The sequence below is a fragment of the Neofelis nebulosa genome, chromosome 16, assembly GCF_028018385.1.
Source record: "Neofelis nebulosa isolate mNeoNeb1 chromosome 16, mNeoNeb1.pri, whole genome shotgun sequence".
NCBI classification, from domain to species: Eukaryota; Metazoa; Chordata; class Mammalia; order Carnivora; family Felidae; genus Neofelis; species Neofelis nebulosa.
The window spans coordinates 24,738,867-24,765,594 of NC_080797.1; the positions used below are offsets into that span (position 1 = coordinate 24,738,867).

The window sequence follows — 26,728 nt, forward strand, 5'->3', positions numbered from 1 at the left end:
TCACCTATGACGAGCGTCTTTCAACTTGTCATCCTTTCAAATTAAAGAAAATGGAGATTTTGATCCGGGGATGTTAGTTCATATTTACTGAACATCTTACTCGTGTTTTTCTACCTCCTTCAGCTCCTTGAGCTTATTGAAACTTCACAGGGGCACAAAACAGGAAGCATTATGATCCCTCTTTTGTAGATGAGAACTCAAGGCACAGAAAGGTTAAGTCACTTCCCCAGAGCCATTCAGATGGAGAGTATTAGCTCCACGCCATCAAGCAAGAGAGCCACATTCTTTTTTTTTAATTTTTGTTTAAGTTTGTTTTGAGAGAGAGAAAGAGAGGCAGGGGAGGGGCACACAAGCAGGGGAGGGGCAGAGAGAAGGAGAGACAGAATCCCAAGCGGCCCCCAGGCCATCGCCACAGAACTCGATGCGGAGCTCTAACTCAGGAACTGTGAGATCAGGACCTGAGCTGAGATCAAGAGTGGGACATTTACCCAACTGTGCCACCCCGGGCTCCCCAGGGCCACACTCTTAACCGCTACATCGTAGCAATTCCGCACACAAGTTCTAGTCTTTCCTGGCACAGAGTTTTGGGGACAGGAAAGAGAGACAAGGCAAGAGCCACGGAGGAGAGTATAAGAGAAAGACACAGAGACTCGTGGTGGAAACAGAGGAAGGGTGCAAGGAAGAAGCAATGTAAAAAAGCAAAATCAATAAATGAATAAAAATAAAAATAACGTGCTGGGGAAGTAAAGTATTGAACTGAACTCCGTGAAATTGGCATTTTTGTGAGTCAAACCCCGTTGACCTCCGGCACTTTCACGGAGCTTGGTTTATTAAATTCCATCACCAGAGGAGACGGACCTCAGTGGTCTTGGATGTCCACGAAACTCAGGGACGTTTTATGTTCCTTTCCACCAATATATGTGTGGGGCTGACAAGTGACCAAATAAAAGCATCCTGGTTTCTGGAGAAACTGGTGTGTTTATCCGTGTGTGGGATATTTCGACCCCTGGACACGCCCAGGAGTCCAAGGGGTTCCCCGGAAAAAAATGAAGTCATCAGAGTTGGGTCTGTTGGTAAGACTACTGTAGAGGTAGAATATATAGACTTAGAATTCCAAAGACTTAGAGGCAGGGAATAATCAGATTGAAGAAAATTTACTTAACTAAGAGGTCAAAAACAAGGCAGGGGCAGGGGCAGAGAGCAAAGAAAAAGTATAATAAATAGAAAAAAAGAACATGGCAAACATTAATCCAAATAGAACTTCATCAGTATACAGACACATGGATTACACGAGAAAAGTTCTGACCGAAACAAAGACGTCCTTACCATATAAACGTCAGGTGGAAGAAACTTTAAAAGATGTTATGTAAGGACAAGGAAGGTTATCACATAATAAATCAGAAAAATATAAGAAACCAGAGACAGCAAACGTCAGCAACATAGCCTCAAAATATTAGGTGGAGCCACATGAAACTGTCAATATTTGATGGATGTACGAAAGCGTGATTTCATATAAAGCGAGAGTAAAGTAAAGTAAAAGTGATATCATAATAGACTTAGGAAAAATTGAATTTCCTAAAGTATGATTTTAACATTCGTCTGTTACAACATGATTGATCACGGGATCAAAAGATTGATAATGATGTTGGATATTTGAATAGCATGAGTAAGATACTTTATCAAATCCACATGTTTAGAACTTTATCTCAACTCCTAGAGAATCTGCATTCCTTTCAAATTTACAGGGAATACTTCCAAAAACTGAGCACATGCCAGGCCACAAAGGGCATCTCAAATAATATCAAAGCATTGATAAAGCATATGGCCTCTATCGTCTGACCACAAGTCAAGAAGATAAGAACTCAATTCTGCCCCACCCTACAACCCCCAGCCCCCACCCCACCAAAACAAAAAACAACAGTTAGGACTACCCTTGTATGTTTGGAAACTTAGTGATTCTCAATTCTTCATGGGTCGAAGAGGAAATCCTGACAGAAGTTAGAAATAATGCCAAGCGGATTGGTCATGGTCTGATTTTTCCCATTTTGTTCAGTTGCTGGGATTTCACATTTGTCAATGCCAGGAATACTGATAAGGTAGGCGTCGGGAACCAAAAAGCCTGGTGTCAGTGGGAAAAGTATAAAGTCTTAAACAGTTCCTTTATTGCACCCACTTGTCCACAGATCTTGTGTCTAGATTTGATCTGGCATTTCCTCCATTTTATTCCCTGGGATTCATCGAAGAAGCCCCCTTTCCTTCATGGTTGAAAAGCCCACAGATGCATCATCCTGTGTTGAATACTTCTCAAGTGACCCCAAAGCTGTCATCACCCGAGGCTTTTCTGCCAACCGTGGGGATTGCTGAGAAGACACCCTTGGGAGTATTTACACAGACAACCGAATGACATCTCAAAATATCAGCTGCTTTCACCTCTCACAAACAAGCTTCCCAATCCATAATACCACGTCCAGATCAACCCTGGTCCGCCATCTTGCTGAAATAAATAGGCGTCTCCCCTGCTCATGGATGTGGGCAGATCTGTGTCTCTTTAGAGTTCCAAGCCCATGGAGGTACATGAATAGGCAATTGTTTAGAACAGCACCTGCTTCCAGATCAGGGAGATACCCATAAGAACAGGGGGATGTATTTTGCTTCACAACGCACTCCCCAACCCAAGTAAAACGCCTCCTTAAAATGGCACGTCCATTAGAACACAAAAGGGAGAAAACATGCAGAGGTAAGCAGAGCTAAAATCCCTTCTGTAGGATGGAAGCCTGTTTAAACAGGCTTGGGGACTCCACCCACAACCTTCTAACATGAACATCATAATGTCAACATTCCAAAGGAGGCCAGAGCCCCAGAATCGGGGTCTAGGATGCCAGAGAAAGGATGGAGAGGTATGCCCATGAATCCTGGGATTTTGTACAAGGGCAAAGGCTAAGGAGCAGGAAATAAAGTGTGAAATTCTATCAACACTGTTGACTCTGGACACCATCCTAAGAATGTCCCACTTCACTAGTTGGAAGGTCTCCCAAGTAAGCAAAAGCTTGACGCCATATGACAATGTCAGGTAACCAGCTCACCTCTCTCTTCCTTTATGTCACCGGGGACAAGTTCTGGCTGTCGACAGCACTGGCTTTCTTATACGTGGGGTTCGGTCAGTCTGTTAGCCGATATTTTAACAACATGGATAAAGAAGCCATAAAAAAAAAAAAAGTGAACGTCTTCACCATAAGGTAGAGGGGATATGGCTATTTCTCTGTATTATTTTCCTTGAATGTTATTATAATGAGATGACTTAATAAGAAAAAGTCAATTGTAGAAGATTAAATGCATTCACCATCCCTCACGTGACTCAGCACCTCTGACACCAAGGTCCCATGTAAAGGGTCAGTCTCCTGAGGAAGTCAAGGACGGGGCATCAAAATGTACACGACACATTCGGAGGCGCAAAAAAATGAAGCTCATTGTGGGTCATCCCCACTCTCTTACTCTGGAGCTCCCGTTCCTCCTCGATGGCAGAGAGAAAACAAGTTTGTCAGTCGAGAGTAACTTATTCTACTCCTCTTTGAACCCTTTCACTTTGAGGTAAACTCAGCCTCATTTGGGGAAATACTCTGCCACTTCAAAGGCAGTTTCTTCCTTCTCTCCAGGGGCCACTGGCCGCTCCTCCTCCCTCCAACATGGTATCTGGGTGCAGAGGGAAGCCGACACACCCTTTCGGTCGGGTCCTTGGTGTTCTCAGCTACCAGCTGGTCTCGTCCCTGGACGTCCTGGGCTGGTGTTCCCGTACGTGTAGCAGATCTCACTGTCCTTTGTGGGTGTCCAGTTGGCATCTGCTGCTGACACCTCGGGTCCCTGGGGGTCCCTCAGATCCCCAGGTCCGGGTGCTTTGTCGCCTCTCTCTTCCTTGCTCTGACCACAGGCTGGTGGCAGGACACAGCTGCTCTTACTCCCTGACGTCCTCTCAGCAGGGCAGACAGAAACTCTGGGCCTCCGGGACCCCTCTACGCTGGCTGTATTACCACCTGCGGACCATGGTAGGCACAGCAGGAAAGCACAGGGCAGGGGGTGAGCCGAGATGTGCTGAGTGCCCCTCAAACCATCTGTGGTTTTCTGTGAGGGTTCCTAACACCTCATCACCCCAATTTTGCTTACGCCTGGTGGGTTGGGGAAAGGGGAGTCTTGCGGGGAAGAGGCAGCCGCTTCTCAGTGACCAAGCTGTGGACCACACCCAGGTTCTACCGTCTCGGAACTGCCCTCCTGTCTCTTGTAGCAACATTTTCTACTTCCTCTTCCTGTCTGGTGGAAATCGCCCATAAATCTTTTCCTCTGCCGTTCCGCACTTTGGCTTTCTTTTGATCTAGCCTCACTCTTTCCATGTTGAAGGAGACCCCGAGAAATGCAGAAAACTCTTTTCTTTCTTCACGAAGCTTGATTTCTCCATTGCCATGGATGCAAAGTGCCATCTTGAAATTAGGACCCTAGAAATGCCTCCATTTTCTTCGCTTTCGGCTGTAAGGATTCTAATTTTCTCCGAGACAGCAGAAGCCACGTCAACCAGTGACTTACCTCGTAGAATAAATCAAAGTGGTGTTGCAAAGGCATGGGAGAGGTATAGGGGAACAGTGTAGTCATTACCTAGACCCAAGGCCTGATGACCTGAGGGAAGGCCTATGACATCCTGAAGGAGAAAGTGTGGAGAGAGAACCAGTTCCGTTCCGTTAGGGTCCTAGCAGGTCAAGCGAAACCCTTAGGGAAGGAGCCAGCCAGAGGAATACGTACCAGCATCTTTCTTCCTTCTTTGGATCCCCAACTGGAGCATCCCATTGGCCAAACCTACCTAGACCCCAGAGGCAAGAGAGTCCATTGATATAACCCAGTCAGCCAGCTCCAGGATGGGGACAAGTAGAGGGTGGAAGTAACAGAGGATATCTACCCACAAAGCTTATCCCTGAAAGGAGAGTGGGGAGCAAAGAAAGTACAAGAGTATATGCAAAAGGAAATCTCCGTGGCATTTTTCAAAAATACTATGTCCCTGTGACATAAGTCTGTCTTACCCACGGTTTAACTTCCGTCAGTGTCCGTCGAAGCGTGTGTTTCCATTAGAAGCCCACAAATTCTCAAAGCGTTCTGATGACAACAATAGCTAGCCCTGAGTGCTTTCTGTATGCCAAGCACTGTGGAAAGACTTTTTGTTGATGGGATGTACTACTCAAAAGAACCTTCTGGTGGGCACCTGGGTGGCTCAGTCTGCTGAGCATCCCACTCTTGATTTCGGCTCAGGTCATGAGCTCACATTTCATGAGCTCGAGCCCTGCATCGTGCTCTGCACTGACAGTGGGGAGCCTGCTTGGGATTCTCTCTCTCTCTCTCTCTCTCTCTCTCTCTCAATAAATAAATAAACTTAAAAAAAAAAAAAAAGGACCTTCTGGGGTAAGCATTATTACCGTCTCCATGTTACAGGTGGGAAAAATTGAGACTAGAAGAGTGAAAGAATTTGTCCAAGGTTATACAAGCTAATCAAGAGTCCATATAAGATCTAAGACCAGTCTGTCTAAGAGGGGCCGAGAGCTGAGAAGGCACAACTGGGAACTGAAAAGGGCGCCCCCTATCACAGCATCAGCTGCTTCCAAGTCACAGCTGACAGTCACCGTCTGGAATGGTGGGCATCCCACGTCACCAGCTCTGATGTCTCAAGAGCTGCTTGTGATCCACGTTGCATGGGAAAATTTCTCATTTTTGTTTTTGTTTTCTAATGTTTATCTATTTTTGAGAGAGAGAGAGAGAGAGAGAGTTTGAGCGGGAGAGGGGCAGAGAGAGGAAGAGACAGAATCAAAGCAGGCTCCAGGGTCTAAGCTGTCAGCACGGAGCCTGATAGGGGGCTCATGAACCACGAGATCATGACCTGAGCTGAAGTCGGACGCTTCACCCGACTGAGCCCCTGTCTCCCTTTTTTAAGTTGAATTGTTCAGTTCAAATTTGTTAGCCAGGTTCACCGATGGATGAGTTCAACACACTACAGGGCTTCCAGTTTTCAGACTTTGTTGGACGGTGACAGAGAAACCCCACCCAGCACCCTGGCACCCTCCGCTCCCACTGTAATGCCTGTCAACAGCCTTTACAGGCCACCCACAGTGTTTGTTTTCCATCACACCGACGACCATTTTGTTGGAAGCTTAGCAATAACGATATGATGGGCTGCTTGGGGTTACCAGCATGAAACACATACCACGATAAGAACTTCACCTAAGTTCACCTAAGTCATGCCACCTAAACTCCACAACCCTGCAACTTGCATATATCACTACCCATTTTACAGGTGAAAACATTGGGTTGGGACCCATTAGGTCACAAGCCTGAAGTCACAAAATAGAAAGCAACAGAACTAAGAGACCAACTCAGGCCTCTCAAACTCCAGAACTTAGGCTTCTCCTATCCAAAGTGAAAGACTTTCCCCTTGCACAGCTCGGAGACTGTAGATACGCAAACCAGAAACCCAGAGGGACAATCGATCCTTGCAAGTCGGGTGCCAGTGAGAACTTCCAGATGATGCATTTTTGCACTGCAGGCTGCTCCCCCATGATCCAAATATTGTGCTTCTTAAAAGCACCATCCAGAAAAGAAAAGGAGATAAGCAAACAGAAAAGGAGATAAGCCAAGTAAAGAGTGGGACTGCGTGTACTCGGAAATAGGCAGGCTGGTGGAAAAACAAACAGAATCTGCTGAAAATTAATAGGAACACAGAGACGCAGCTGAAGAAATGTTAGCAGATGCCTTGGTTCATGTTTTCTCATCCGTGATTTTCAGAGAAAATCATTTGTAGGGTTGCTGTATTAAAAAATGGGTTCCGGGTCGCCTCAGTCGGTTAAGCATCCAGCTCTTGATTTCAGCTCAGGTCACAATCTCCCGGGTTCGTGAGTTCAAGCCTCGCATCAGGCTCTGCAAGGACCGTGCAGAGCCTGCTTGGGATTCTCTCTCTCCCTCCCTCTCTGCCCCTGCCCCTGCTCGCACTCACTCTCTATCAAAATAAATAAATAAACCTTTTTTAAAAAGGAGTTCCACTCACTGAAACTCAAAGGACACTATTAAAATACGTAGATTGTATCATCCCCTAGGCATGCCTTGCAAGCTCCGAGTACTTCTTTCCGTCTACGTCATGATTCTCATCCTCCTTTCCGGATGTTTCCGCCACCCTTCTCAGCACAAGCAGCTCTTGTTCTCCCCTCACCCACTCCTCACCTAGCAGTTTTAGTCCAGCACAGAAATGAAGTCTGATCCAACGAGAAGTTGCGGGGGAGAAGATTCCTGGTTGCGTATTTCCATGCACTCCGCCACTCGCTGGATTTATTGTCAACTCTGGAGCCATCGCTCATCTCCCCAGCTTGAGTTGTCTCGAGCTCCACTGCCCATTCTTCCAAATGTCTCATTACTTCTAAAGTTATAACGATAAATGGTAAACCTTACCCTTTCTTTTGTTGTTGTTGTTATTTATTTATTTTTGAGAGAGAGAGAGAGAGAGAGAGCACAAGCAGGGGAGGGGCAGAGAGAGGGAGAGAGCGAGAATCCCAAACAGGTTCAGTGCTGTCAGCACAGAGCCTGACCCGGGGCTCAAACCCACACACGATGAGATCATGACGTGAGCTGAAACCAGGAGTCGGACGCTCAACCAACTGAGCCACCCAGGCTCAGGCGCCCCAAACTTTGTCGTTTCGAGAGATTTACTGCCAAGAGGCTTCTTCATTTCTACCCAGAGCTGAGAGACAGGTCTCCCGGTTCGCACATTCACAATGGATTTCCAGTCCCCACCTTTCCACAAGGCAGCCATTTCTCCCCTGAGACCGCCCCTTCCCTGTAAGTAACACTGGCACCCCCCTGTCGCTCGGGTCAGATCACCAGTGGGTCTCTGGGTCTTCCTGTCCCTTGTCCCCTCCAGCCAGGGGGGCTTGTCAAGCCCACCCGCCAAACCTCTCCATCCCACCCTCCTCTCCCCACCTCCCACGACACACCTCTCACTTCAGCTGATGCAGCCATCTCCCTTCCAGCCTCACCCCTCCCCTTCCCCTCTCTCCCCACTTTTCTGCACAGATTAGCCAGCCTAATCCTCACTAAATGCAGATCCATGCATGGCATTTTCTCCTGGCTTTCTGGTTGCTTCTGGAATAAAATCTGAAACCCTGAACATTTCCCACGGGGCTTTGCCTGACCGACTCTGGACTCTCTCCAGCTGCATTTCATGCCACTTTCCTTCTCTCTGTCCTCTCCAGCCATGCTGGCTTGCTTTCTCTTCCTCAAATAGGCCAAGTCCTGGACTGTTTCAAAGCCTTTACAGTTACCATTTCCTCTGCCTGGGTGCCCATCGCCTAATTTCTCTTTGAACAGCTTGTTCTTCCCTTCAGGTCTCAGCTCCTAATTCTTTTGCCCAAAGAGCCTTTTTTGGACCACCCAGTCCAAAGGGTTGTCCTTGACAATTACTGCCTCCCTTGTTTATTTCCCTTCTGGCACCTTTCACAACCCACAATTACTTCACTTATATATTTACTTACTATCTTGTTTCCGCTCAACTTCTAAGGTAGAGTTTGGGACATCGTTGGGGGGGTGGGGGACCCAAAAAACAAACAAACAAACAACAAAAAAAAAAACCCTGAGTGTTGAATGAATGGAACCCACGGGCACTCTCCCACAGTTTCGATAAAGCACAGAGTCAAAGTGAAGAAAGAGATACCACCGTCTCTGTGTGAGAGCAAACATCCAGTTACACTTATAAAAACATGTTCTTAAGCATAAGTTAAGATCCCAAAAGATATTTGCTAACCGACTATGCAGAGCTGTGGAATGAGATGCAAAGATAATAAACACATTTGATATGAAACAGATGGAGATCTGGTCACTGGTTCCTTGACGCGGGGCCCTTTAAAAAGTATTCTCTTCTCTTCGACATTTTGTGAGCATGTTTTTTAAGTGCCAGAAAGTGCTGTTATGGAGGACATCCCCAGCTCCCCCCGCAGTCACCGAGGACAAGACAAGGCTTAATTGAGTCCTGTGGGCCCGCTCTCGTTTGCATATCTACCTGGTAAGGGCACGGCTACAACTTTATAAACAAGCATCTCAGAGTGAGTAAAGCACGTGAGGGTCCTTGAATAGGGCACTGGAGACACGTCTAATAACATATTTATTGAGTGTAGATTTCCTTAATGTGCCAAAATATGCCTGAGGGTTGTCAGTACACATGTTACAACTTGCTAGAAAAGCTGGAGGTATCTAGTGATGAGACATAGAGCAGATGTTCTTTTCAGTTTAAGAATTTAGTTTTCCTGCAAAACTGCCCAGCTATTTGCAACTAGGCAGCAGACGAACAGCTTAGATCTTTGGAGAGCAGCAAGGGAACCGTCCTCAGTGATTGGAAGCCTCAGGAACTACAATGCCAGGAGCCAAGTTGAGACTCATGAAGGAAAAATGATGCACCTTTTTAAAACGTGGATGGCACGGAAAAATGTTTAGGTTTCTGTCCAGTATCAGCGAGGTTAGCTCAATGACAGGCGCTAACATGAGGCTCCAAGTGTAGACACTGTTATTTCTATTTCTGTAACCCTTGTCTTCTAATTATCACCTCCAGCAGGCTGGCTTTCAGATTAAATTATTTTGGCTTTCGGGGAAAAAAATGAAACCCACCCGAGAAGCTGCCACATAGCGCTAACCACAGCATGCCAAAGCAAAAATCGTGCTCTGCTTTCCGAGCCCTTCCTGGAGGGGCACATTCCTGACGAGGCTCGGCTGGGACCCTCATAGGTACAGAAGCACCGCCCTTGACTTTCTGCTCCTAACTCTGACCCTGGTCGTCACTGCGGATCTGAGCTTGATTATACACGCCCCTCCCGCCCTGACGTTCTCTTCCACACGACTCATATTTTGGGTCTACTGTCTTTTGTCCTTCTCTACCTTTACCCAGTGCTTTGTCACCTACCCACCCTCCATCCATCCAGGCACCCATCCAACAGACACTGAGGATCTGCCTCTTGCTAGATCTGTACTACGTGCTGGGGAGCCATCCGTGTGCAAGGTAGAGTCTATGACCTCATAGAACATGAAATTGAACAGCGGAAGTAGGTGTGAAAACAGACCATTTATTGCGCAACTGGTCATTATTAACATGGAGATACTTCAAAGATGCCAGGGACCAGAGGGAGGGCAGGTCTACATCTAAGGGTGAGAACTGGGCAGGGGGGGGGGGTGGGGGGGGTCATGGACAGCCCAATAGAGGAAGTCATGAGTAGGCGTTCCCTGGGAGGAGGGGAGCACGAGGAAAGGAAGGAGGGGAAGTGTTACATTGCAGACAGAGGAGGAGAGACAAGCCCATCGCAGAGGCCCGAGTGCCAGAAGCATTTCCAGGGCACTGGGATGGCTCTCCTGGTGAAAGTGCGCTGGGTGGGAGGTTGGGAGTGGTGGTGGTGGAGGGGGTGGGGCAGGGGGTGAAACAGAAAATGGAGAAGGGAACAGGGTCAGGTCAGGAAGGACCCTGTGGGTCTTGTCCAGTGGGGGGCACTTGGACGCTTGAAAATCAACAACTGTTTCCTATTTCCCCAAATACAAAAAATTGATATCATGGGAAGTGGGGGTGGGGGGAAGAAACAGGAAACGCAGTTTGATGTGCAGCATATTCATTGTACCCCCTAAAGAGGAAATGGCTCTGGTGACAGATGGTAGCTACAATCGTGATACAGAGAAGTCGAATCACTACGTTGTACTTCTGAAACCGAGGTCACATCGTGTGTCAGCTATACTCAAATTTTTTAACTTTTTTTTTTTTTTTTTTTTGGGGACAGAGAGAGACAGAGCATGAACGGGGGAGGGGCAGAGAGAGAGGGAGACACAGAATCGGAAACAGGCTCCAGGCTCCGAGCCGTCAGCCCAGAGCCCGACGCGGGGCTCGAACTCACGGACTGCGAGATCGTGACCTGGCTGAAGTCGGACGCTTAACCGACTGCGCCACCCAGGCGCCCCATCAAATTTTTTAAATTATCACAAAAAAGAATATCGGGGCGCCTGGGTGGCTCAGTCGGTCGAGTGTCTGATTTCGGCTCAGGTCACGATCTCCCGGTTCGTAAGTTCGAGCCCCTCGTCGGGCTCTGCGCTAACAGCTGGGAGCCTAGAGCCTGCTTCGGATTCTGCGTCTCCCTCTCCCTCTGCCCCTTCCCCTGCTCGCACTCTGTCTCTCTGTCTCAAAAATAAATAAGCATTTTTTTTTAATTAAAAAAAAAGAATATTGCTTGATATTAAAAAAATACCAGATGTTCTGGATGTTTCCCAACCTCCCATGTCTCATCCTTGTAAGAACCGTTTTCTTTGTAATACGTGTGTGTGTGTGTGTGTGTGTGTGTGTGTATAATTCTTCAGCGGCATCCCTGGAAGCATAACACCTGTTCTCCGATCGTTCCACTGCTTGGGGGGTATTCCCATCCTACCCTCATTACTGCTCTAAAGCAAATATGCAACGATAAGCCGACAGAGTCAATTTCTTTTCTTCCCAGATTAAATGAGTTTTCATCACGTCAGAAGTTCGGGTTCAGCCACTTCCTCTGACAGCCACACACGCTCGGCCACCCATCTGGGGGCCGCGTCACCCAGAACCTCACACCTGATGATGGGTTTTTCTTTTTTTTTTTTACGCTTAGAGTCCCCCACGAGAGGAAGGAGGAGGGCCTGCCTGCACACCAGCCCTTGCCTGATGGGCAGACGCGGCCGAGGGGGGAAGGTGTCCAGATCGCTAAGGACACAGCTGATGACGAGGCTACCAGGGAAGGCCCGCCTCTCGGCAAAACAGAACCGCGGAAAGACGCCAAGGGTAAGGCCGGCCCGGGGCTACCGACCCGGTCCCCGTGCATTTTGCAGACACCCTTCGGGTTTATACGGTGGGGTCCTGGAGCCGGGGCCTCTCACGCAAGGGTAGGGCTGCTGGGGTAGGAAACAGAGAGTCTGCAGAGCTGCTGTCACGAATAGGACCGAACTTCTGGCTCGAAGGCTCTAATTGGCACACTTAGGTGTTATCTGGGGCCGAAGGGGTTGCAGCGATTGGAGTTAAAGGCCGTGTGTGCCTATCAGCTGGGTGGCCGCATCCCGTGTTGTGGGTCCCAGGGTCAACCTCATCTTCTCTGCGACAGGATCCGCTATGCTACTTGGGAGGAAACACAGAGCACAGCGTCCCCGGGGGACGGCCAAGGATGGCCTTTGCTCTCTGGCCAAGGGACCGCAACCCTTTTCCCATTCGACCATCGCCTTTACTTCTGCCGAGTTGGGCTGCTTCTAAGCCCAGCAAAGCACAGTCCTGAGCCCCGGACGCTGGCCACTGCGGTCGTATGAGGAACGAATCACCTAGTGTCAGTGGTAGGCGTCTTCAGAGCAGGAGGCAGTGGCCACGGTGCTGATCCACGCGCGGAACAGCAGCTACGCCGGCAGGAAGCACGCCTCCTTTGCCTTCTCCTTTGGCAAATTCTTTGTCTTCCCCCTCTCTGTCCCTTCTCCCCTGCCTCACCTATCTATTACCCAAGGAGTGATTTGTCCTTGCCTGTGGCTCTCCAGCTCTCATTTACCAACCTTGAGTTAAATAGACAGAGCAGCCAGCACTGTCTGTGCCCAGGGAGCTGGGGAAGGCACAGGGGTGGGTCATCTTTCCTTCCACGACTCTCTGTCGAGCTAAAGAAGTCAAACCTCTTATAAATGCATCCTCATGGCATTTCTGCTAAGCGTGCCTCACTGACAGGGGACGGAAAAGCAAGGGGGTGTTGTTAAGGTGAAAAGTTATCTTTAAGCCTCATCATCATCTAAGTGGAAGATGCGACCTTTTCTGATCATTAACACAGAGCTATCACTCACTCCACGAGCTCAACAGAGTGACAAATTACAGTTGCCAGAAGGGGATACATAAATTCTCCTAATTACCTCCAGAGACCTATCCACGCGGAATCAGAAAAGGTTCTAGTTATGCAGACATGGCTCTTTTTTTTTTTTGAAAATCATAGTTTCGCTTCCCTAAAAGTCTTCTTGGTTTTAGTCCCATTCGGGGCCAATGAAAAGCTGTGATGGCTGAGCCAGATAAGAGAGAGCTTGGAAAGGACATTTTTACTTTTTTTTTCTTTTTTTTTCTTTTCTTTTCTTTTTTTCTTTTTTTTTTTTCTTTTTTTTTTTTTGCAAAGGTTGGTCTTACTCCCCAGGACTGAAACTAGCAATTAAGGAGAATTGTAGGGTAAGGAAAGAGAAGAGATATAGCAAAAGTAGGAGAGAGAGAGGAGACCCTTTATTTTGGGATAAAGGCCTCAGCCTGGAAGCCAAACAAATTGAAAATCTTCATTGCAGGCCCAGTTGAGAAGAAATTGTCAAGTTCAAAGGTGTGTGGGAGAAGCCCCTGGCCTCCTCTCATCTCTGAGCTCAGATGCTTGCTGAGGGCAGGCACAGAAGCCCAGGGCTTCTCCAGACACCTCCACATTCCCGAACACTCCCCACCTTCCCAATTTCTATTCCTTTCCGGGTCTGTTGAGGGCTCAGAGCCCCCTTTGCTTTTGGACTTTAGTGTCTCACACAGCAGCCATTTATCCCAAGTCAGCTAAGTGACAAGAACTTCAGGGAGTCTACAGGAGACAAAAATGGATTCGTTCTTTCGCTCCCTGAATCTTTGTTGAGCTCCCGCTCTGAGGCGGGCTCTGTTCCAGTGCTGAAAATACCGCGGTGAACAAAACCGATAGAGATAATCAAAGACACTAATGCAGCGAGTGCATTAAGGGGCCTCGTTCTGCGCTCCAGCTCGTCTCCAAGCCTCACAGAGCAGCGTTGGCAGAGGGCGAATCGAGCCGCACTCCCACCCACTTACGGTCCAGTCTGGGCCAAATCGGTTCCCTCGGGAGAATGCCAGTGCTTTTTGGCTCCCTAAGAAAGGAGTGCTTCTGGAAGCTTCGGAAACATTTATCCTGGGAGCCTGAGGTTCGGAATCCACAGGCTGCACCCACGTGAGCCCTTCTGTTTCTGATTTTCTTCCCACTTGAAAGTAATCGGGCTGGGGGTTTGTACCCACTTCTGACCCCAAAAGGCTCAGGAAATTACAAAGCAAGTTTTCCAACAGATGCTTTCACCAGCGTCAGACAGTCCTGCACAGCCGCCAATTTGCTCTCACTACATCGCGCAAGCCTGACGCCTTAAGAAGTAAAAGGGGCCTGAACCGAATGGCCCCGCTTGCTTGAGGAGTGTCCAGCTGGGACTGAGAGGCCACCTTCCGCTGCTTCAGGCCGTAGTCCTAAAGCCACAGGAGGTCTGCCAGGCGAGGGATCCTGGCAGGAAACACCCATAGGTGTGGGCTATAAAGATCAACAGTGGAGTGTGTGTGTGTGTGTGTGTGTGCGCGCACGCATGGGCGAGGCAGAGGGGGAGGGACAAAGGGAGAGAGGGAGGGAGGGAGATTCATAAATGTTTAAGAAACGGGCGAAATGGGCTCCCTTGGAAATGTGTGGTTTGCACAGCAATTTTTGGAATCTCAGGGCAGAGAGTAGCTGGGGTGACTGAATCCCAAGAATCTGCAGCCACTCCCCAGTCGGAATGCCATGTGTTGTATGAAATCTGAACCACAGCCCTAGCCCACGACCCGCCTCCACTCAGGGGAGGTGGGGCAGATCTGGGGAGATTTGGTGCTCACAGCACCCAAGAAGCACCAAGGTGGAGAGGCCTTCCAGGTTGTAGTCTGAATGCTAAGAGCCTGACACATAACAGACACTAAGGAACTCCTTCTTAATTCATCAGTGACATCACTGAGCAGAGGAGCAAACGTGTGAATGCGGGGACCCCGGCCCAGCAGCCCCGCAAGGAACAGTTCGGTCCGAAATGCCAGCAGCGACGTGACCGTCGTTGGCAGCTGTGACTGTCAGCGTTGTAAGCAAATCCAAATCCAGAACTGCCTTCTGGAAGCTCCCATCGCTCGTCCCAAGTCCAACCGTTGGAGCCGGGGTGGGGTGGAGGGGAGATGGGTTTGATCACTCTTCAGCCGGGCAGTCTTTTAGAGAGGTGAAGATTACTGCCGTGTTCTGCCATGGGGTTCTTTTTTTTTTTAATTTTTTTTCTTAACGTTTATTTATTTTTGAGACAGAGAGAGACAGAGCATGAACGGGGGAGGGGCAGAGAGAGAGAGGGAGACACAGAATCGGAAGCAGGCTCCAGGCTCCGAGCCGGCAGCCCAGAGCCCGACGCGGGGCTCGAACTCACGGACCGCGAGATCGTGACCTGAGCCGCAGTCGGCCGCTTAACCGACCGAGCCACCCAGGCGCCCCTGCCATTGGGTTCTTCAGTCAAAGTACTCCCACCTCCTTCGGCCACGCCCCAAACGACAGAGTTTTAGGGTTTTAATTCTTGCCCATCGTCATCATCATTCTGTGAATGAGCTGCAGTCTGGGTGCTCCGGAGCCGAATTCAGTGATGTGGCTGTGATCGGACCAGGAAGGGAAAAGTGGGTCTGTCCCCTTCCTGTTCTAGACCCTGTCCCTGTTGGTGCAGGCGACAGCCTCACTGGCATATTCAGTGAATATGGGCTTTGGCCCATCTATCGCACCCCAAAGCTGAACGTACTTTTTAGACCCCAAACAGACGCTCCGTGAAGGGTTACTCAAAGACAAAGAGCAACTTCTTCTTGGGTCCTCTGTGCCTTAGACCAAATTAAACACATCAGGTCCCATGAGTGATTCGTTATTGTGGTTGAATTCTATTTCAACCACCCTATTCCCCCTCCCACACCATTATCCATTGTGCATTCTTCCCATGACTCAGTAATGAAGGAAGGAGGCATCCCAGAGTCCCCCCTCCCTCCCCGATTACAACTCCAGAAAAGGATTCTTAAATTACAATAAAAATGTTGAATTATCCCTTGCATGTGTTGACACTGGACAGCTGGCCAAGTGTTTTTCAAATGCTTGGGGAGTTTGCTTTATTGTTTAGATTTTTATGTCAAACAGAATTGCACTTGCCCTGAAGGGGTAAAAAGAAAAAATTCCACCAACAGGGAGAGGAGTGTGTTTCTCCCACATGACAAGATGTCCAGAGGAAGGCAGTGCGGGACCGTAGGGAACTCCATGATGGCATCAGAGACCCAAGCCTTTTATAATCTACGTCTCCTTATCCTCATGTTCACAACATGGCTGCTCGCCTCTGTGCATCACATTCACAAGCCAGGCGGAAAGAGGACATGTTAGTGAAGAGAAGAGAGAAAGATACATTCTGGCTGACTGGACCAACACAGTAACTTTCCAAGACACCCCTTCTCCACCAACAGACTTTTACACACACACACACACACACACACACACACACACACACACACTGGAAAAGCTGGATTAAAATGTGCATTACTACTAGAAGTAAAGACTAACTTTTCTTTAAAGAAGAGAAACTCTAATAATCATGATGGTCTAAACTCAGAAAAGTAGGTCTGCACCCTCTCAACGGGAGCAAAACAGATGGACATCACCATGTGACCACGGCCACGTCTTTTGTTTTTTTCTTGAGGTCTCTTTGATGTTCGGTAAATTGGCTTTTGTGCTCCCGGTCCTGATTAACAGAGTTTTCATCATCCCTTCTCCTGCGCATGACTTACAAATGTGTCTACTTGTGGGGATGGCTTGGAGTGCGAGTCTGAAAAGACACCCTTTCCGTGCCTGTGGCCCTGATCCCTACCATGTGCAAAAACCCTACGTGGCATAGGCAAATACCTGTCACTTCTTTTTTTCAACGTTTTTTTTATTTATTTATTTATTTATTTTTTTATTTTTGGGACAGAGAGAGACAGAGCATGAACGGGGGAGGGGCAGAGAGAGAGGGAGACACAGAATCGGAAGCAGGCTCCAGGCTCCGAGCCATCAGCCCAGAGCCTGACGCGGGGCTCGAACTCACGGACCGCGAGATCGTGACCCGGCTGAAGTCGGACGCTTAACCGACTGCGCCACCCAGGCGCCCCAATACCTGTCACTTCTGACTGCACTTTGTTTCACAAAGCAGCAGGCCTCGGTGTCCGCCTAGGTTTTGTCCCATTTATAGTTCACAGAAAATCAGTGAGCTCATGGAGATGAACCTTATTTCGCAAACTGATGGCAATGTCACGGGTAAACAGCCAGGGGTCAGAAATGGCGGGGTTCCCCTGGCGGCTCCACCGTTCCTAACGTGTGACCTTGGCCAAGTCCTATGACTTCTCTGCACTATTATTCCTTCACTGGTGTATAAATTTTCTGGTGCCGTGTAACAAATTACCACACATTTAGCAGCTTAAAACAATGCCCGGCTTAGCTGGGTCCTCTGCGTGGGGTCTTATCTGAGGCCCGTTCGTTGCCTGAGCCCATTTGCTTGCAGCTTTAGAAATCAGGGTGGCTGGCTTCCGTACGGTCAGCGTGACTTGAGTCTCAAGTCCCCTGAACTTCTTTTAAAGGGCTCACCTGATTAGGCCAGGCCCACCCAAGAGAAATTCCTTTTTCATTCATATCTACTCCACTGATTGGGGACCTAATTCCATCTGCAAAGATCCCTCCATCTTGGCCACAATGGGACGTAATGATGAACTGTATCTCTTCATATTCACAGGTCCTGTGCACACTCTAGGGGAGGGGACTCCACGGGGCATACATAATAGGCGGCAGAATCTCGGGCCATCTTAGAAGTCTGCCTACCACACCCTATAAAATGAAGACACGAATATGACCTATCTTATATGGTTGCTTTGAAGGTGTAATGAGATGGCGAATGTAACAGGAAGAATCCTATAAGCCGCAGCTGCTATAATTACTCTAGCATTTCTGAGTATCTATTACACGTAGCATTTCTGAGTGTCTATTACACGGCAGGCCACACGTTAGGAGCTGTGGATTCAGAAAACACTAACGTAGACCTTGGTCCAAAAAAAAAACCAATCATGGCGTTTCTCTAATATTCCCCTCACCCCCCAACCCCGTTCAAAAGCTGGCAAACAGCAAAAAAGCTTTCAAATCCAACTAAATGACTTTTGGATACAGAGACTCAGGGGTTTTGCTCACTTATTGAAGCCACTGTCAAAGATAAAAAGTGCTGACTTCGGTAGAATACCATAATCCATAAGGATTATATTATTTCTACCCTTAAGAACTCCCCTGCCCCCACACTGGTCTGGTCCCTCAGTAGTTCTCAGCCTGGACTGCACACGACTGACTCCCCTAGATGGCTTTTTCCGGGGTCCCACCTGCCAAAACGCAGATGCATGTGGCCTGGGGTGCACCCTTGCTTTGGAATTTTTTAAAGCCCCCCAGGACACCCCAACACACCGCCAGGAATGTGAACTTCGGTGGGAGCCCAAGTCTGATAGCTTCCCAGGGTCTGAAAGCCAAATTCCCCTTAAAGAGAAACCGCCGAGGACAAGACAACCACATGTGAGCAGCGATAAAGCATTTTCCCATTTACTTGTAGCAAACATTGAAATGCAACACATTTCACACCTTTCCAAGGGGCTCTCCCAGGTCCCGGCTGCTGTTCCTTTTAGCGGACAGCCCACCCCTGGGTGGGGACTATCTGGGGTCGCGATGAGCGCAGAATAAGTTGCCCACGTAGCCAAGAAAGGTGCTCAGCTTGTCTTCCTCAGGCTCGTTCAGTGCTTATTGGCTCTGTCGCCTGCATATATGCAGCACCTACTATATGCCCAGCTTCAGGCGGGGTGCTGGGACTTCAAAGACCAAAGTCTGCCTTCCGGAGCTCAGAGTCTAATGCCAAGAGGCAAAGACACCCTTCTTGTACCAGACGAGAAGTGCTTTCTGGATCGAGGGCCTGGAGGTAGATTTTCTATTGTAAATAATCTTTTTAAAAGCCTTCTCTCTCAGTCTTTTAAGACTATGCGTATCTCTCTCCAGGGTCTGATCCCTGCAGAGAGCAGCCTCTTTCTGACTTCCCTTCCACCCCCCTGGCAGCCATTCTTTCCCACCCCCACCCCCAAGTAATTATCATCAAGGAGAGGAACGTAAAAACTGCCAAAATGTCATAATTATTCCACAAGAAAAGAAGAGCGACCTGAAGCCCCAGCTTCCTCTTTTCCCATCACTTCTAACCCTCCAGGGTTTCTCTCCCGTACAAAGGGGCATGCTCCAGAACCCCGGGAACGCATCCCGAGCCGGGTCGGGGCTGGCTCCTTCTACCTGCTGAGCGGTCCCTGCTTCCAGCAGGACTGATTGCCAATGCGGCAGAAAGCAGACACTTAAGGACTGGGGAGGCTTTGGCAAAGCCCAGGGAAGCTGGATTCCTCGTTTGAGATAACACTGAGCCCGTGGCAGCCTGGGGTTGGAAAATCGGGACTGGCTGTGGTTTGCCTGGGTCTAGAGGGGAACGTTCCCTACCCCCCCAACCAGAATAACATATGCTCCTACAGAGACCTGAGAGGGAGGTCAGCTGGCATCCATGCCCTTCAAAATCTCTTCCCCCTTATAAACACTCATTGAAAGCTTACTATGTGCAAGACCCTGGGCTGGGCTAGGCTAACCGCCTCCCCCCACCCCCCCCCCCCAGCCTCCTTCCACCATGAAAGGTGTTCAAATATCACAACCTTGCTGTGGTCTTAAGGATTAAGTATCATGGAACCCAGAAAGAATCATTCGGAGTTATTTCTTTATACCTACTCTGGCATCCTGGGGAAATGGCTATGTCAAGCTTGCTTCCTTCTCTATTTTTAAATTCTGTTGGAAGAGTGAGACCATCCTGGGCTGCTGCTAAAAGCTTTCAGGAACCACACGAGAAGATACCACCCAGACCCAAGCCTCCCACCCTGGCTGTCCACAACCTCAGCTCCTAAACTCTAGAGAAAGGGAAATGACCCTAAGACCATGGCTGGCTCGGCAACCTAGAGATGGAGTCCGGCCATTATTTATGCCTCTGGCGCATGCGTGGGGGGGGAATAAACATCTCCGTCCAACATCAGGAAGTGAGATTAGATTAGATGGAGGCCGAATTGCCTCCCGGTGCCTCAAAGCTGCCCGTGCGAAAATTAGTGATTAAGGGTCAGGATGATGAGATCGCTTACTCTAGGACTTGGGAGCCCACACATAAGGGCTAGAGTATGAACTGGATGACGTCGAAGACCCTGGGAACCCTAGATTTTGTCACTGAGTTAGGCCAGCCAGCCCAGGCTCGGTTTGCTGAAGGCTTGGTCACGGGCCAGATGTCTATCTTGCATCGGGATTTTGAAATCGCTGCGAAAACTCCAGAACACTCATTTCTATTTTGGAAATCAGTGCTTGCCTTAGGAAATTGTCTCCTTGCAAGAGGGGGTGTATTGAAGCATCCGCTAATGGAGGGGTTGGCAAACGACAGCCCATTAGGCCAAATTTGTCCTGCCATCTGTCTCGTGTGACTGGCAAACTAAGAATGGTTTTGCCATTTTTAAATGGTTGAAAAAAAGAAATCAGAGGCATAATATTTTGTGATGCATGAAAATGATCTGAAAGGTAAGTTTGTTGCCCATCAATAAAGTTTTATTGAGCTACAGCCACACTTACTTGTTAACTTGTTACCTATGGCTACTTTTTTTTTAAGTTTACTTCTTTATTTTGAGCGGCAGGGAGAGAGAGAGAGAGAGAGAGAGAGAGAATCCCAAGCAAGTTTCACACTGTCAGCGCAGAGCCCCATGCGGGACTCAAACTCACGAACTGTGAGATCATGACCTGAGCCGAAACCAAGAGTCTAGACGCTTAACCGACAGAGCCACCCAGGCCCCCCTGGCTACTTTTGTGCAGCAACAGCCACGTTGTGTCATTTCAACAGAGATCACATGGACCTCAAAGCCTAACATAATTACTCTCTGGCCCTTCCAGAGAAAGTTTGCCGACTTCTACACTAGTATGTAAAAAATAACTCTGCACAAATACAAAGAAGTGAGAGGGTCACATAATTCAGTCTTTAATTAACCTAATTAAATGACCATCTTGGGAGCCCAGGATGCTCTTCTCTACTCAGTTAAACCCCCAGGGCAGTAATTAACTCGACTCATGTGGCAGCCGCAAAACAACTTGCCAGGGATGCACCAAGCACAGAGAATTGCCCACCATGCCGATCACATTCCAGAAAGCAAATCAGAGTATCGTATAGGTTCGATGAGTCTCCCAAAACAAGAGCACTTTCATTCTTGGCTCCCGGGTTGAGGGTCTGCTTCCTTCTCTGTGGCGAGAACCTCCCTTGTTAATCTATGGGTCGGGGTCAAACACAGAGACATTAACCCTGGTGGAGGCGGGGAAGGGGCCAGCACTGCGCACGGACCCTACAGCACGGCATTTCTCTCCTCTCCTCCTTGGAACAGACTGGAAGCTGCCGATCCCGCTGGGACCCGTTTATCCACCGTTAATCTCGAGTCTGAGCACCACCAAAGCTGTGGGGCGAAGCTGGGACTTGACTCCTCTGATGGCAAAGAGCTTACGAATACCTGACGTGAGTCTTCCAAGGGTCCCCCCTTTTCCTTATCCTTTGCACCCTGGGAAGTGAGAGAATGCCCCACGCAGGGGTGGGTTGAGCCAACAAGGTCCTGACAAAGACAGGAGGAAGTGGTTTCTGTGCCCTGCCGTCTCCCTCCCGCCCCCCCTCACCTCTGCCACCATGCAAGACCAGTGCAGGGAGAGAAACACAGGTCATAACGTATCACGACCTCATCAGGGTTCCCCAAAGAGACAAAACAAGCAACCCTCCCAATCGGACAGTTTTCCAATGCTCCGAGTGGTCTTTTCCACCCCAGGGCACCTCTGTTCCTCCTCCCGGCCCCGAATTTCTACCACACCCCCACCGTGGAAGATGTGAGTCTTCAACACCTTACCTTGGGGCTAACGGGTTCATTTTGCTCTGTGAGTGAGACGTGTTTGAGAGGTTTGGGGGTCACCTACCCCTGTTGTCTCAAAACCCGGGAATGGCCTTCTCCCAAAGGTAACTGCTTGCTCACGTGACAAACTTCTGTCACACACTTACTGCAGACACGTCGTCATGTAGATGGACCATCCGTGCGGACGGATGAAACAGAGGCCCTGTTCTCACGGATCTTAGTGCCTAGCCGGGACATGGGCGAGGGGAGAGACACTCACAGGAAGTCAAGTGGGGGACACAGACCCTTGGGCTCCGTGTATGGAAAGCCCAGAGGAGGACTTTACCGCAGCTGAGGGGTTAGGACTTAGCTCTGGTGGAGGTGCACTGCACCGGCAGCCAAAATCGGGGCCCTGAGAGATGGATGGGGGTAAGTGGGGGTGGGTGGGAAGGCAGGACAGGAAGGGGGGGACAGACACCCAGGCGGAAAAGGAGGCACACGCCCACTGTATTATAGACGTGATGATGAGGCCGGTGATGCTGGCTCTCCCAAAGGAAAGCAACGTGACAAGTCAGGGACAGGAGAAGAGCTCGAAGAGGCCGGGCTGGAGGCCTCGCATCGCGCAAAGGAGATGCGCTCTGCCGTCCGGAGGTTCTGGCCCAGTCCCGAGGACTCGGGGTGGCCCGGCTCCTTCTAAGCTCCAGGGGTTTCAAGCCATCGTCCTTCAAGGTGGACTCCCTTGGAGCAGAGTCACCCCCCTGAAGCTACACAGTGGCTTTATGCTCGAGAAGGTAACAGAAGGCCCTCAGGAAAGTCCTCTCACCCGGCGGGGGTCTCAGTTTCCCCATCCGGGAAGCGGGACGTTTGATTTCCGGAATCCCTAGGGGTTCCTCCGCCCACCTCCAGAGCTGCTATCACCGCGTTCTTCTGGCTCCTTACAGTCAGGGCTGGAAGAAATAAAACAACATGCATCTTTGTTTCCTGCTGTGTGGGAGGCAGGAAATGGCCGAAGCCCCTAATTGGGATGAGGTTCCTGCGGCCTGTCCAGCCGCCCACTCCTCGGCAACCCCCACCCTCGCAGGTGTTGTCGGCCAGAAAGGAGGGCACCCTCGGCCATCAGTGGCCGGAACCCATCTGCTGCCGTACAGCCGACCACGTCCCTGCCTCTGGGGGGTGTGAAAGAAATCGTGATGCAGATAGAGTCCCGCTGCCACTCCACTTCAGCTACCTGAGCCTCCTTGTGGCCCCTCCCACAATGGTAGCCACAGTCCTGCCACAGGGCCTTTGCACTTGCTATGCCCGCTGCCTAGACTGCTCTGTTCCTCCCTCACCTCAGATGTCTTTGTACAAGCCTCACCTCAGCAAGGCCTTCACTGGCCACCCCATCTAAAACTTTGCTGAGCCTCCTCTGCAAACCGGGAGGGCAGGGCGTGCCTGGGGGCGGGGGCCCTGTGATCAGAATCTAGGCTGAGGAGGTACCCGCTCCTCGGAGAAACGGACATACAGGTGGAATGTGACGCTCGGTGGTCAGTCCGACGAGGGAGGGCAGGAGAGGGAATGGGGGGAGGGTGGGATGGTGGGGAACCCAGGAGACCAAGTGAGAGTGGGCGTCACAGCGGTCAGAAGGCAGGGTTGGCACGGCCACAGCTGTGGGCACCCAGCAGGGCAGCCCCCGAGAGAGGGCTGGGTCCGGGCAGAGGGCGCACGGAAGGGAACTCAGGCTTGGGAAACCCACCGTGCACCCATGGCGGTGTCTCTCCCAGCGGAATGCACACAGGGCTCCTTTGCGCCTCGGTTTCTGACAGAAGCGAGATTAGAATCACGAGACAGGACCCTCCGGCCCACACCACACTCTGCCTCCTGCCTGTTGCCTCCAGGAAGGATGGCCTTCAACCCGTAGCCAGCTTGACTCTCCAGTTTCATAGCCACCAGGCCCCTTCGAGGCTGGAAAGGGACCTTGTAAAGTCATGGCCTTCCAGGTGGGTGGGGAGTCAAGGTCCTACAGTGAGTGGCAAGCTCCTAAGGAGAGCTCAGTGCCCCGACCTCACTCGAATGTGCCAGACTCCCAGCAACAAAGGGAAGAGAGGGCCCTTTTATCCACCTCCCGAGGCCACGGAAAATCAAGAAAGGTAAATGGAAGTCACTGATAAGCGAGAGGCATGGACAAGAGCTGCCTGTTTTAAAAAGTATTCTTTGTCTCCGTGCGAGCCCAGGGTGCTTGGTAACCACATGTTACCTCGGCCCCTCACTGCAGGTGCCTGTGGCCTGTGTGCCCCCGCAGGGCCCCTTCTGGCACTCTGTGGACACGAAGGCAGAGAAGAGACTGGCCGGTCGGAAGGAGCGCCGCAGCCGCTTTGGGGACGTCAATGCGCACAAACGCCACCAGCTTGGGCAGATCTTCAGCCCCTTCCAGGCCCTCGCCACCACGGTGAGCCCCCTTCTCCTTGGAAAAGCTTTTCGTTTTTGTTTTTGCTTTTTAAGTCTTTTAGGGAGAACGGCGACAACCCCCAATTCTTTGTCTTTTTTAAGAAATGCGTTAGTCAGCGGCGGCTGCAAAAATGCCGCGTAACAAACTACTGTAAAATTTGCCGGCTTTTACCATCGCAACCGTCTATGTTTCTTACCTGCTGGCCTGCAGAGAAAGTGGCTCGTTCCTCTTCTGTTGATCGCAAGTTCGCAGGGTAGGAGGGAGTAAAGAACTGAGAGCAGTGATCCTATCTACCACAAGAGATGAACTGTAGCCTACCTAAAGGTCGGTAACCTGAGGTTTGGGGAAGTTCCGAAGGCAAGTGGTTATAGGTGTGGTGTTCTGAAATAAGAGGAGAGAGAGGGCTCTGGGAAAGGGAAGTTTCTGTGATAAAGGAAGAAGGTTCTGGCTCCCGTTCCCCTTCTCCGACTCCGGCTCAGGTCATGACCTCACAGTTCGCGGGTTCGAGCCCCGCGTGGGGCTCTGTGCCGTTGGCTCGGAGCCTGGAGCCTGCAGCCTGCTTCAGATTCTGTGCCTCCCTCTCTCTGTGCCCCTTCCCTGCTCATGCTGTGTCTCTCTCTGTCTCTCAAAAATAAGTAAACATTAAAAAAAATTTTTTTTAATAAAAAAATGCAGACTTCCAGGCTTACAGTGATTTCCATTCAGAGGGTTTGGGTGGGGCCTCGGCATTTCCTTCCTTAACAAATTCTCTGTTCACCACCTTTCTGGGGCACTCCTTCCCAACCTTGTTCACGTCAGCCCTGTGTCTGGAGGGAGCCAGTATGGCAAGGCCACCGGTAGCCCAGCACAGCTCAGTAGTGTGTCTTACACCCCAGCTCTGGACCTTTCTTCTCCCCAGTAGCTCTCAACCCTTTTCCGAGCTTCAGAATCACCTGGGTGATTAGCCATGCTAACGCCCAGGTTTTTGCCCCAAACCCATTAAACCAGAAGCTCGCTGGCGTGAATTGGGAACGGCAGCACCAATGTGTCGAGCCCACATCGCGCACCAGGTGTGGTGGTAAAAGATGGCATTTTGGGTGATGGGGGGGGCTCATGGGGTCTGGAGCCAATGGCCAAGAAGGAATTCTTTAAGACGTCTTTGGTGCAAAAAGGTGATTTTATTAAAGCACGGGGGTAGCAAGAGCTGCCCTGGGGTCCCGACGGGTAACTCGTGGTTACATACCCTCAGGTTGGCAGGGGGTCAGGGATAGAGGAAGTCCCTAAGGGATTTTGGAAGACACCTTTCCAGGACCTTGAGGGGCTAGCTGTTGCTAGGGAAACGCCACCGTTTAATACAACCCCAGTCATGAGACCCTTGAGATGTAGATCTGGGGGCCATAAGCCTGGAGTCTGGTTGCCAGCATGTATCTGGGGGCAGTTGAGATAAAGGAAATAGACTTACAGGGTCCTCAAGGTTGGGCTAATGTGAAGCTAAGGTTCTCTTTTGCCCCCAGCGAAGTGCCATTATCCAGGCAGCTGAGCTCCTAGAGGGAGGTCATTCTGCTGGTTTCAAGGGCTTGTCAATGGGCTGCAGGGAGTAAGGGAATTTAAGTTTTTCTTGCCTTAGTTTCCCATATCACCATGGCAAGCACTTAAACGCCTTTCCTTTGTTCTTGGGTAGCTGAGAGTGTGTCCAAGGAATATCACACATATTCCACTTGCGGGGCGTGTGGGGGGCAGCCTGTGTTTGACCCTCATGCTCCCTCATCACTAAAGACCTTACCTCCAATCCTTAACCTTCATGACCTCTACCATGTTAACATCACCCTCACGATACCCACGAAGCAAGAAAAGATGAGATGTGGTAAGCAACTTGCCCAAGGCTGTCAGCGGTCAGGGCAGAGCCGGGATATGAACCCGTGCACTGGAGCCAGGGCTCCCCACCCCCACACTCTATTTCATTGCCTTTATTCTCTGCCGCCTAGGAGATGCGAACAGTGTCGCTCCCCCAAGACCTGCCCACGAATCCGCACGTGCAGAGAACGGGCATTCCACGCCCCGCGGATGGGAATCGCCACGCTCTATCCCTGTCCTCCACGGAGCAGGGCGCCAGAAAGGATGACAACAACCCCGCGAAAGAGAAGGCAGCGAGTCACATTAAAATGCCTTTATTCCCCCCAATAGTTAAAGCAACAAAATCTAATGACACGAAATAATAAAAATTTTAAAACTGCGATCTGGCCCCTTGCTGCAAGGCTTTGCATTGAGACAGATAGAGCCCAGCGACTCAGGAACGCGGAGACGTTCTCAGGCCTGACTTAACATTTAGATAATTTGAGGAATGCCACCAACAGGCCTCTGTGGGAATATTTTAGAGAGGATGAAACCGTTAGGAGCTGCGATACTGAACTAGAAATGAATCCTTAGTAGGTACATGATTCTCCAGAAGTCTAAAGATGCAGAGAAGGGATGGTTAGAGTTCAGTGAATCAAGGACCCCACCCTTTCTGT

The 26,728-nt window shown here is 50.0% G+C and overlaps 1 protein-coding gene across 3 annotated transcripts; it reads left to right on the top strand.

Moving 5' to 3' along the window:
- Positions 1-2,826: 2,826 nt before the first annotated feature.
- Positions 2,827-26,452, top strand: LOC131497581 (uncharacterized). 3 transcript variants are annotated; one of them, XM_058703969.1, is made up of 5 exons: positions 2,827-3,070; positions 11,673-11,842; positions 21,323-21,450; positions 24,066-24,239; positions 24,341-24,682. In XM_058703969.1, exons 1-5 carry the CDS (start codon positions 3,003-3,005, stop codon positions 24,494-24,496), a joined length of 696 nt encoding a protein of 231 aa, XP_058559952.1. In that variant the 5' UTR covers positions 2,827-3,002; the 3' UTR covers positions 24,497-24,682. The 3 variants fall into 3 exon arrangements, with proteins under 3 accessions (XP_058559952.1, XP_058559951.1, XP_058559950.1); XM_058703968.1 differs by lacking the exon at positions 24,341-24,682 and adding an exon at positions 26,204-26,452 and having other exon boundaries at positions 2,835-3,070; positions 24,093-24,239; XM_058703967.1 differs by lacking the exon at positions 24,341-24,682 and adding an exon at positions 26,204-26,452 and having other exon boundaries at positions 2,837-3,070.
- The last annotated feature ends 276 nt before the right edge of the window (positions 26,453-26,728 follow it).